General features: G+C 44.9%; 1 protein-coding gene across 1 annotated transcript in view; it reads left to right on the plus strand.

Annotated features, from left to right (window-relative positions):
- Window positions 1-31: 31 nt before the first annotated feature.
- LOC142311939 (uncharacterized) overlaps window positions 32-12,757 on the plus strand; it is a 34,033-nt gene continuing 21,307 nt past the window's right edge. Inside the window, exons 1-3 of the mRNA XM_075350809.1 lie at window positions 32-131; window positions 213-310; window positions 985-1,075. Of these exons, the coding sequence (XP_075206924.1) occupies window positions 47-131; window positions 213-310; window positions 985-1,075 (274 nt within the window). The 5' untranslated portion in view covers window positions 32-46. The remainder of the gene's footprint in view (window positions 132-212; window positions 311-984; window positions 1,076-12,757) is intronic.

Below are 12,757 nucleotides of genomic sequence, written 5' to 3' on the forward strand. Positions count from 1 at the left end.
GTGTCAGGTTCCTATAAGGTGTCAGGATGTCGCCATCTATTTCTCCATGGAGGAGTGGGAGTATTTAGAAGGACACAAAGATCTGTACAAGGACGTCATGATGGAGGTTCCCCAGCCCCTCACATCAGCAGGTAATAGACAGGACTAAATACACGGCCTATAATTATCTGTATGTAAAGAATGAATTCAGTCCCTGTATGTGTTTCCTCCAGTTCTATCCAGTGAGAGGACAACACCAGAGAGATGTCCCCGTCCTCTTCTTCCACAGGACTGTAAACAAGAAACTCCAGATGTTCCTCAGGATGATCAGGTAGATGGAAAGAAGGTGTCATGAAATCTCCCTATGATGTGTAGATGGCTGTGAAGGTCTTCTGTTCAGTCTTGTTTTGTCCACCGGTATTAGACAATGAACGGACAATTTATTAGAGACACTGCACATTTCATGACCGGAGCATGATCAGCAACATAAAATCAAGTTATTCAGTTTCTGTTCATCAGGTTCAGTGTAAATTAAATCCACATCAGGGTGGTAGATTAATCAGGGCCAATATTTAACAAATTGCCAACTTTGTGGGTAAAGGTGAAATTATGTGCAATTGTGTAAAAAAAAAAAAGTTCTGTTCATGAAAAACATTCATTGAATGTGGATATGTGAACTTAAACAACTGAGAAGGCTGTGAAGAACTGTTCTGAGGAACAAGCGGGGCCCAGCCAGGAAAATTGCAGCTTATTACATCGCTGGTGTCCAACTAATGTGTCCAAATGCACTTGTCATTCCTCAACAGAACTGGCATATAACTAGACAGGGTAAAGCTGATTATGGACATTAGATGTTACCTGGATCTTCTCACAATTTTCAGGTTATGGATACTGCTGGTTACAATTAAGAGCCAACAGGTTGGATTATACAGGAGACCTGTACGTGTGTGATGACTATTTCACATGACTTCTCCATCTGTCTGTGACTTTTACAATCTGTTTCAGGGTGAAGATCTGACCCTCATCAATAGTACAGGGCAATATGTGAGAGTTGATGAGCAATGTAAAGAGGAGATTCTTACAGATAATCACACAGGTGAGTAGTGACCACTAAATGCAGGATAGTCATAGACCCTATTGTGACTGGATTGTAGAATGTGCTGAACGTTTTAGGGTGTTACACAGTATTTTTCTGTTTTTTGGGGTTTTTCTTTTTCTTAACTTTGTTATTGGAAAGTTTCAGTAGGCAAAATTGGGTCAGAATGAAAATATGGGGCCAATGTTTACAAATTTTACTCTGGAGTCAATCGCTGTCCACAGTACAGATGTATCAGTCACTGGTCAGTGATTGGCTGAAGTGGTCATCTCTTTAGTCAAATGTGGAATTAAGGAGACTGGCGGGGTACCTGGGCAGCTTTGGAAGTAAATCATCAGGAAATCGATACCGTTAGTATGCTTTATTACATTATTATACGCTGGACCATATTTTTCCAAGCCACGAGATAAAATACTTTACTTCTTCTAATATCCAAAGTTTATAGGACCGTGAATTCAGACCACAAGAAGACTAACAAGAACAGAGGGACTCCAAGAGACATGATTTAGGGTTTCTGGCTTTAGATGAAACAGCGGAAATAATTGAGAATCCACAAATGATTTGTCTGGACTAGTCTCTGATTTTGTGCATAAGCTTAACAACAATAATCTGAACTTGCACTTTATTTATTAAATGGACGGAGGGTTATTAGGGTGGGAGGGTCTTAGAAAACAAGTAAGGGTGACATTATTACACAAACGTCTACGAAACCAATGGCCACTAAATCTTTGCTAAGGTAGCAATCCAACCATCCATTGATTTTGAAAAGAGGGATCACCCAAAGTGCAGCACTTAAAGGGAACCGAACATCAGGATTTTCGTGTATAAGGTGCAACCAGTGCAGTTCTGGCACTATCAGGCACAGTGTGTACATACCATCAGGGTGCAGCTCGGGTGTTTAGTCAGTGAAATCCGACTTTATAAAGTTTGAAATTTCGTGCACTTTTTGATTGACATGTGCACCTCTCTCCTAATGTCCGGGCGGGTTATGCACGAGTTCCCCGCCCCCCCACCAGCCTGTTCCTCCCTCTCTCCTGATGTCCGGGCGGGTTATGCACGTGTTCCCCGCCCCCCCCTGCGCCGCCTGTTCCTCCCTCCCTCTGGCTGTATGTAAATTTCTAATCTTCAGAAACATGGCGCCGGAGTGGGCCTCTGCGTATAGCGCTTACCTCCGGTGCCATGTTTCTGAAGCCCGCATTACACAGCTTGGTGTCTGAGAGGGCGGCGCATGCGCCCTCGCTGCTTCAGATCCCGTGGTGACCGCGGGAGCGTGCGCGATCACAACAGGACTGCAGAACAGCTGATCGGAGGACGCGATCAGCTGTAGCTACGATGACGTGCCGCCTCAGGACACCGGGGGTCAGGTGAGGTGAGTTCACAATGGACTCACATGACCCCGTGACGGCAGTGCTGCGAGACCCGGTCACGGTAGTGATATCGGGCGGCACTGTCTTCACGGGGTCAGGTGAATGAAATTACTAGCACCTGTGATGTCATTACCCCAGCAGGCACGCACACATTATACACACACACTGCTGTGTGCGCGCCCCTGCGCTGACCTGGGCTCACCTTCTGAGTTCCATGTCACTGCAGGAAAGCACTCATAGCTGTGTGTGTGTGTGTGTATAGTGTGTGTGTATAATGTGTGCGCGTGTATAATGTGTGTGTGCGTGTATGTGTATAATATGTGTGTGTATGTGTATAATGTGTGTGTGCGTGTATGTGTATAATGTGTGTGTGTGCGTGTGCGTGTATGTGTATAATGTGTGTGTGCGCGTGTATGTGTATAATGTGTGTGTGTGCGCGTGTGTGTGCGCGCGTGTATGTGTATAATGTGTGTGTGCGTGTATGTGTATAATAAGTGTGTGCGTGTATAATGAATGTGTGCGTGCGTGTATAATGTGTGTGTGTGTATAATGTGCATAATGTGTGTGCGCGTGTGTATAATGTGTGTGTGTGCGCGAGTGTATAATGTGTGTGCGCGAGTGTATAATGTGTGTGCGCGTGTGTATGTGTGCGTGTGTATGTGTGTGTGCGCGCATGTATGTGTATAATGTGTGCGTGCGTGTATAATGCGTGCGTGTATAATGAATGTGTGCGTGCGTGTGTGTGTGTGTGCGCGCGAGTGTATAATGTGTGTGTGTGCGCGAGTGTATAATGTGTGTGTGTGTGCGCGAGTGTATAAAGTATGCGCGTGTGTATGTGCGCGTGTGTATGTGTGTGTGCGCGCGTGTATGTGTATAATGTGTGCGTGAGTGTATAATGTGTGCGTGCGTGTATAATGTGTGTGTGCGTGCGTGTATAATGAATGTGTGCGTGCGTGTATAATGAATGTGTGCGTGCGTGTATAATGTGTGTGTGTATAATGTGCATAATGTGTGTGCGCGTGTGTATAATGTGTGTGTGTATAAAGTGTGTGTGTGCATGTGTATGTGTGTGTGCGCGCGTGTGTATAGTGTCTGTAGTGTGTGCGTATAATGTGTATGTGTGTGTGTGCGTATAATGTGTGTGTATAGTGTGTGTGTGTGTGTATAGTGTGCGCGCGCGTGTATAGTGTGTGTGTGTGTGTGTTTGTAGTGTGCGCGCCTCTCTGCTGGGGCAATGACGTCACAGGTAGAAGTGAGAGGCTGCACTCATCAATGGGGGACTTTTAGTTCTGCATTGAACGTGCCAGGGATTATGGGATCAACCCCAGATTTGGATTTTGGTGGACCTGGATTATGGATGTCACAGGGAATTAAATTTGAAAAGATGGCGTCTATTGTGTTCTAATTTCTATTTTTGTCTTTTCAGGGTCAACTTTGGAGAACGTCGGGGGACATCTAAATGGATTACGGCGGACTGTTAGCATTTTAATAATTTTGTTAATAAATTGGTCAACGAGGGATGGTGTCGGGGGGTTTTTTGTTCTAATAAAAAGTATTACTTTCAAATAAAGGAATTCATAATGGCGGTGTCTACTAGATGCCCACCCATTACTAATACCAGGTATTGATGTCAGCTGGCAATTCACAGCTGTTATCAACCCCATATATTACCCCGTTTGCCACCGCACCAGGGCAACGGGATGAGTTGGGGCGAAGCGCCAGTATTGGCACATCTAATGGATGTGCCACTTCTGGGGTGGCTGCAGCCTGCTATTTTTAGGTTAGGGAGTGTCCAATAACAGTGGACCTCCCTAGTCTGAGAATATCAGACCCCAGCTGTCCGCTTTACCAATTTGGGGGGGGACCCCAAATTTTTTGTTTTAAATTATTTATTTAATGTAAAATAACAGCGTGGGGTTCCCTCTGTTTTGGATAACCAGCCAAGGTAAAGCTGCCAGCTATGGTCTGCAGGCTGCAGCTATCTGCCTTACCCTAGCTGGCTACAAAAGATAGGGGGGACCCCACATCGTTTTTTTTTTAAATATTTCCTCCTTCTCCTCCTTCTCCATCATCATTATCCTCCTTCTCCATCATCATTATCCTCCTTCTCCATCATCATTATCCTCCTTCTCCATCATCATTATCATCCTCCTCCATCATCATCCTCCTCCATCATCATTATCCTCCTCCTCCTCAAAATCCTCCTCCTCCATCATCATTATCCTCCTCCTCCTCATAATCCTCCTTCTCCATCATCATTATCCTCCTTCTCCATCATTATTATCCTCCTTCTCCATCATCATTATCCTCCTTCTCCATCATCATTATCATCTCCATCATCATCCTCCTCCATCATCATTATCCTCCTCCTCCTCCATCATCATTATCCTCCTCCATCATCATTATCCTCCTCCTCCTCAAAATCCTCCTCCTCCATCATCATTATCCACCTCCTCCTCATAATCCTCCTTCTCCATCATTATTATCCTCCTCCTCATTCTCCTCCTCCATCATCATTATCCTCCTCCTCCTCATAATCCTCCTCCTCCATCATTATCCTCCTCCTCCTCATAATCCTCCTTCTCCATTATCATTATCCTCCTCCTCCTTCTCCATCATCATTATCCTCCTCCATCATCATCATCATCCTCCTCCATCATCATCCTCTTCCATCATTATCCTCCTCCTCCTCCATCATCATTATCCTCCTCCTCCATCATCATTATCCTCCTCCTCCTCCTCAAAATCCTCCTCCTCCATCATCATTATCCTCCTCCTCATTATCCTCCTTCTCCATCATCATTATCCTCCTTCTCCTCCTTCTCCATCATCATTATCCTCCTTCTCCATCATCATTATCATCCTCCTCCATCATCATCCTCATCCATCATCATTATCCTCCTCCTCCTCCATCATCATTATCCTCCTCCTCCTCCATCATCATTATCCTCCTCCTCCTCCTCAAAATCCTCCTCCTCCATCATCATTATCCTCCTCCTCCTCATAATCCTCCTTCTCCATCATCATTATCCTCCTCATTCTCCTCCTCCTCCTTCTCCATCATCATTATCCTCCTCCTCCTCCTCATAATCCCCCTCCTCCATCATTATCCTCCTCCTCATAATCCTCCTTCTCCATCATCATTATCCTCCTCCTCCTTCTCCATCATCATTATCCTCCTCCTCCTCCTCCATCATCATTATCATCCTTCTCCATCATCATTATCCTCCTCCACATTATCCTCCTCCATCATCATTATGAGGAGGAGGAGGAGGATTATGAGGAGGAGGAGGATTCATAGAGCTTACCTATCCCCGCTGCCTGCCGCGTCCTCGCCACCTATGCTGCTGCTACTTGCGGTTGTATAATGAATTTTTCATCGATATGTATGTTGGAAGGTGGCTTGTGCAACCATTCAAAAAAAAAGTAAAGAAAGATCTTTAGGCTATGTGTGCACTAGAAAAGTTATTTTTTGGCTAATTACAAGGCTAGGCACCCTTTAGTGCCACATGAAAGTCACTAAAGGGTGCCAGCTAGCAGGGGGTGGGACATTATATAGGTCTTTCTCATCTATCTATTTATCTATCTATCTATCTATCTATTCATCCATCTTTCCCTCCATCCATTATCTGTCTATCGATTAATTATCTATATTATGTATTGCAGTTCAGCATAAAAAAAAACGCAGAGACCAACCTGTGGAAAAACCGCTGGAAAACTGCGGGGAAAAACGCATGCGTTTTTCCTGCGGTTTTGGTGCGTTTTTATACCGCAGGTGCGGTAATCTTCAACTCCCAGAAGTTTCTCAAGAAATTTTCTGGAGAAAAATCACTTTTCTAGTGCGCACATAGCCTAAAGATCTTACTTTACTTTTTTTTTTTGGAATGGTTGCACAAGCCACCTTCCAACATACATATCGATGAAAAATTCATTATACAACCGCAAGTAGCAGCAGCATAGGTGGCGAGGATGCGGCAGGCAGCGGGGATAGGTAAGCTCTATGAATACTCCACCTTCTCCTCCGTCTCCTCCTCCATCATCATTATCCTCCTCCTCCTCATTATCCTCCTCCTTCTCCATCATCATCATCATCCTCCTCCTCATTTTCCTCCTTCTCCATCATCATTATCCTCCTCCTCCTCATTATCCTCCTTCTCCATCATCATTATCCTCCTTCTCCATCATCATTATCCTCCTCCTCCTTCTCCATCATCATTATCCTCCTTCTCCATCATCATTATCATCCTCCTCCAACATCATCCTCCTCCATCATCATTATCCTCCTCCTCCTCCATCATCATTATCCTCCTCCTCCTCCTCAAAATCCTCCTCCTCCATCATCATTATCCTCCTCCTCCTCATAATCCTCCTCCATCATCATTATCCTCCTCTTCATTCTCCTCCTCCTCCTTCTCCATCATCATTATCCTCCTCCTCCATCATCATTATCCTCCTTCTCCATCATCATTATCCTCCTTCTCCATCATCATTATCATCCTCCTCCATCATCATCCTCCTCCATCATCATTATCCTCCTCCTCCTCCATCATCATTATCCTCCTCCTCCTCAAAATCCTCCTCCTCCATCATCATTATCCTCCACCTCCTCATTATCCTCCTTCTCCATCATCATTATCCTCCTTCTCCATCATCATTATCCTCATTCTCCATCATCATTATGCTCCTCCTCCTCCATCATCATTATCCTCCTCCTCCTCCTCAAAATCCTCCTCCTCCATCATCATTATCCTCCTCCTCCTCATTATCCTCCTTCTCCATCATCATTATCCTCCTTCTCCATCATCATTATCCTCCTCCTCCTTCTCCATCATCATTATCCTCCTTCTCCATCATCATCATCATCCTCCTCCAACATCATCCTCCTCCATCATTATCCTCCTCCTCCTCCATCATCATTATCCTCCTCCTCCTCCTCAAAATCCTCCTCCTCCATCATCATTATCCTCCTCCTCCTCCTCATAGTCCTCCTTCTCCATCATCATTATCCTCCTTCTCCTCCTTCTCCATCATCATTATCCTCCTTCTCCATCATCATTATCCTCCTTCTCCATCATCATTATCATCCTCCTCCATCATCATTATCATCCTCCTCCATCATCATCCTCCTCCATCATCATTATCCTCCTCCTCCTCCATCATCATTATCCTCCTCCTCCTCAAAATCCTCCTCCTCCATCATCATTATCCTCCTCCTCATAATCCTCCTTCTCCATCATCATTATCCTCCTCCTCATTCTCCTCCTCCTCCTCCATCATCATTATCCTCCTCCTCCTCATAATCCTCCTCCTCCATCATTATCCTCCTCCTCCTCATAATCCTCCTTCTCCATCATCATTATCCTCCTCCTCCTTCTCCATCATTATCCTCCTCCTCCTCCATCATCATTATCCTCCTCCTCCTCCATCATCATTATCCTCCTCCTCCTCAAAATCCTCCTCCTCCATCATCATTATCCTCCTCCTCCTCATTATCCTCCTTCTCCATCATCATTATCCTCCTTCTCCATCATCATTATCCTCCTTCTCCATCATCATTATCCTCCTCCTCCATCATCATTATCCTCCTCCTCCTCAAAATCCTCCTCCTCCATCATCATTATCCTCCTCCTCCTCATTATCCTCCTTCTCCATCATCATTATCCTCCTTCTCCATCATCATTATCCTCCTCCTCCTTCTCCATCATCATTATCCTCCTTCTCCATCATCATTATCATCCTCCTCCAACGTCATCCTCCTCCATCATTATCCTCCTCCTCCATCATCATTATCCTCCTCCTCAAAATCCTCCTCCTCCATCATCATTATCCTCCTCCTCCTCCTCATAGTCCTCCTTCTCCATCATCATTATCCTCCTTCTCCTCCTTCTCCATCATCATTATCCTCCTTCTCCATCATCATTATCCTCCTTCTCCATCATCATTATCCTCCTTCTCCATCATCATTATCATCCTCCTCCATCATCATCCTCCTCGCATCATCATTATCCTCCTCCTCCTCAAAATCCTCCTCCTCCATCATCATTATCCTCCTCCTCCTCATAATCCTCCTTCTCCATCATCATTATCCTCCTCCTCATTCTCCTCCTCCTCCTCCATCATCATTATCCTCCTCCTCCTCATAATCCTCCTCCTCCATCATTATCCTCCTCCTCCTCATAATCCTCCTTCTCCATCATCATTATCCTCCTCCTCCTTCTCCATCATCATTATCATCCTCCTCCATCATCATCCTCCTCCATCATCATTATCCTCCTCCTCCATCATCATTATCCTCCTCCTCAAAATCCTCCTCCATCATCATTATCCTCCTCATTGTCCTCCTTCTCCATCATCATTATCCTCCTTCTCCATCATCATTATCCTCCTTCTCCTCCTTCTCCATCATCATTATCCTCCTTCTCCATCATCATTATCCTCCTTCTCCATCATCATTATCCTCCTCCTCCTCCATCATCATTATCCTCCTCCTCATTATCCTCCTCCTCCATCATCATTATCCTCCTTCTCCATCATCATTATCCTCCTCCTCCTTCTCCATCATCATTATCCTCCTTCTCCGTCATCATTATCCTCCTTCTCCATCATCATCATCCTCCTCCATCATCATCCTCCTCCATCATCATTATCCTCCTCCTCCTTCATCATCATTATCCTCCTCCTCCTCCATCATCATTATCCTCCTTCTCCATCATCATTATCCTCCTTTTCCATCATCATTATCCTCCTTCTCCATCATCATTATCCTCCTCCTCCTCCATCATCATTATCCTCCTCCTCCTCCATCATCATTATCCTCCTCCTCAAAATCCTCCTCCTCCATCATCATTATCCTCCTCCTCCTCATTATCCTCCTTCTCCATCATCATTATCCTCCTTCTCCTCCTTCTCCATCATCATTATCCTCCTTCTCCATCATCATTATCCTCCTTCTCCATCATCATTATCCTCCTTCTCCATCATCATTATCATCCTCCTCCATCATCATCCTCCTCCATCATCATTATCCTCCTCCTCCTCAAAATCCTCCTCCTCCATCATCATTATCCTCCTCCTCCTCATAATCCTCCTTCTCCATCATCATTATCCTCCTTCTCCATCATTATTATCCTCCTTCTCCATCATCATTATCCTCCTTCTCCCATCATCATTATCATCTCCATCATCATCCTCCTCCATCATCATTATCCTCCTCCTCCTCCATCATCATTATCCTCCTCCATCATCATTATCCTCCTCCTCCTCAAAATCCTCCTCCTCCATCATCATTATCCACCTCCTCCTCATAATCCTCCTTCTCCATCATTATTATCCTCCTCCTCATTCTCCTCCTCCATCATCATTATCCTCTCTCCTCCTCATAATCCTCCTCCTCCATCATTATCCTCCTCCTCCTCATAATCCTCCTTCTCCATCATCATTATCCTCCTCCTCAAAATCCTCCTCCATCATCATTATCCTCCTCATTGTCCTCCTTCTCCATCATCATTATCCTCCTTCTCCATCATCATTATCCTCCTTCTCCTCCTTCTCCATCATCATTATCCTCCTTCTCCATCATCATTATCCTCCTTCTCCATCATCATTATCCTCCTCCTCCTCCATCATCATTATCCTCCTCCTCATTATCCTCCTCCTCCATCATCATTATCCTCCTTCTCCATCATCATTATCCTCTCCTCCTTCTCCATCATCATTATCCTCCTTCTCCGTCATCATTATCCTCCTTCTCCATCATCATCATCCTCCTCCATCATCATCCTCCTCCATCATCATTATCCTCCTCCTCCTTCATCATCATTATCCTCCTCCTCCTCCATCATCATTATCCTCCTTCTCCATCATCATTATCCTCCTTTTCCATCATCATTATCCTCCTTCTCCATCATCATTATCCTCCTCCTCCTCCATCATCATTATCCTCCTCCTCCTCCATCATCATTATCCTCCTCCTCAAAATCCTCCTCCTCCATCATCATTATCCTCCTCCTCCTCATTATCCTCCTTCTCCATCATCATTATCCTCCTCTCTCCTCCTTCTCCATCATCATTATCCTCCTTCTCCATCATCATTATCCTCCTTCTCCATCATCATTATCCTCCTTCTCCATCATCATTATCATCCTCCTCCATCATCATCCTCCTCCATCATCATTATCCTCCTCCTCCTCAAAATCCTCCTCCTCCATCATCATTATCCTCCTCCTCCTCATAATCCTCCTTCTCCATCATCATTATCCTCCTTCTCCATCATTATTATCCTCCTTCTCCATCATCATTATCCTCCTTCTCCATCATCATTATCATCTCCATCATCATCCTCCTCCATCATCATCATTATCCTCCTCCCTCCTCCATCATCATTATCCTCCTCCATCATCATTATCCTCCTCCTCCTCAAAATCCTCCTCCTCCATCATCATTATCCACCTCCTCCTCATAATCCTCCTTCTCCATCATTATTATCCTCCTCCTCATTCTCCTCCTCCATCATCATTATCCTCCTCCTCCTCATAATCCTCCTCCTCCATCATTATCCTCCTCCTCCTCATAATCCTCCTTCTCCATCATCATTATCCTCCTCCTCCTTCTCCATCATCATTATCCTCCTCCATCATCATCATCATCCTCCTCCATCATCATCCTCTTCCATCATTATCCTCCTCCTCCTCCATCATCATTATCCTCCTCCTCCATCATCATTATCCTCCTCCTCCTCCTCAAAATCCTCCTCCTCCATCATCATTATCCTCTCTCCTCATTATCCTCCTTCTCCATCATCATTATCCTCCTTCTCCTCCTTCTCCATCATCATTATCCTCCTTCTCCATCATCATTATCATCCTCCTCCATCATCATCCTCATCCATCATCATTATCCTCCTCCTCCTCATCATCATTATCCTCCTCCTCCTCCATCATCATTATCCTCCTCCTCCTCCTCAAAATCCTCCTCCTCCATCATCATTATCCTCCTCCTCCTCCTCATAATCCTCCTTCTCCATCATCATTATCCTCCTCATTCTCCTCCTCCTCCTTCTCCATCATCATTATCCTCCTCCTCCTCTCTCATAATCCCCTCTCCTCCATCATTATCCTCCTCCTCATAATCCTCCTTCTCCATCATCATTATCCTCCTCCTCCTCCTTCTCCATCATCATTATCCTCCTCCTCCTCTCCTCCATCATCATTATCATCCCTTCTCTTATCCTCCTCCACATTATCCTCCTCCATCATCATTATGAGGAGGAGGAGGAGGATTATGAGGAGGAGGAGGATTCATAGAGCTTACCTATCCCCGCTGCCTGCCGCGTCCTCGCCACCTATGCTGCTGCTACTTGCGGTTGTATAATGAATTTTTCATCGATATGTATGTTGGAAGGTGGCTTGTGCAACCATTCAAAAAAAAAGTAAAGAAAGATCTTTAGGCTATGTGTGCACTAGAAAAGTGATTTTTCTCAAGAAAATTTCTTGAGAAACTTCTGGGAGTTGAAGATTACCACACCTGCGGTAAAAAAACACACCAAAACCGCAGGAAAAACGCATGCGTTTTTCCCCGCAGTTTTCCCGCGGTTTTTCCACAGGTTGGTCTCTGCGGGTTTTTTTATGCTGAACTGCAATACATAATATAGATAATAGATAATTAATCGATAGATAATGGATAGAGGGAAAGATGGATGGATAGATAGATGAGAAAGACCTATATAATGTCCCACCCCCCTGCATATTCTAAGCTGGCACCCTTTAGTGACTTTCATGTGGCACTAAAGAGTGGCTAGCCTTGTAATTAGCCAAAAAATAAATAAATATTTAAAAAAAAACACCATGTGGGGTCCCCCCTATCTTTTGTAGCCAGCTAGGGTAAAGCAGACAGCTGCAGCCTGCAGACCACAGCTGGCAGCTTTACCTTGGCTGGTTATCCAAAACTGAGGGCACCCCACGCTGTTATTTTACATTAAATAAATAATTTAAAACAAAAAACGTGGGGATCACCAGCCAAGGTAAAGCGGACAGCTGGGGTCTGATATTCTCAGACTAGGGAGGTCCACTGTTATTGGACACTCCCTAGCCTAAAAATAGCAGGCTGCAGCCGCCCCAGAAGTGGCGCATCCATTAGACGTGCCAATACTGGCGCTTCGCCCCAACTCATCCCGTTGCCCTGGTGCGGTGGCAAACGGGGTAATATATGGGGTTGATAACGGCTGTGAATTGCCAGCTGACATCAAGTCCTGGTATTAGCAATGGGTGGGTATCTAGTAGACACCGCCATTACGAATTCTTTTATTTGAAAGTAATAC

The sequence above is a fragment of the Anomaloglossus baeobatrachus genome, chromosome 5 (assembly GCF_048569485.1).
Source record: "Anomaloglossus baeobatrachus isolate aAnoBae1 chromosome 5, aAnoBae1.hap1, whole genome shotgun sequence".
NCBI classification, from domain to species: domain Eukaryota; kingdom Metazoa; phylum Chordata; class Amphibia; order Anura; family Aromobatidae; genus Anomaloglossus; species Anomaloglossus baeobatrachus.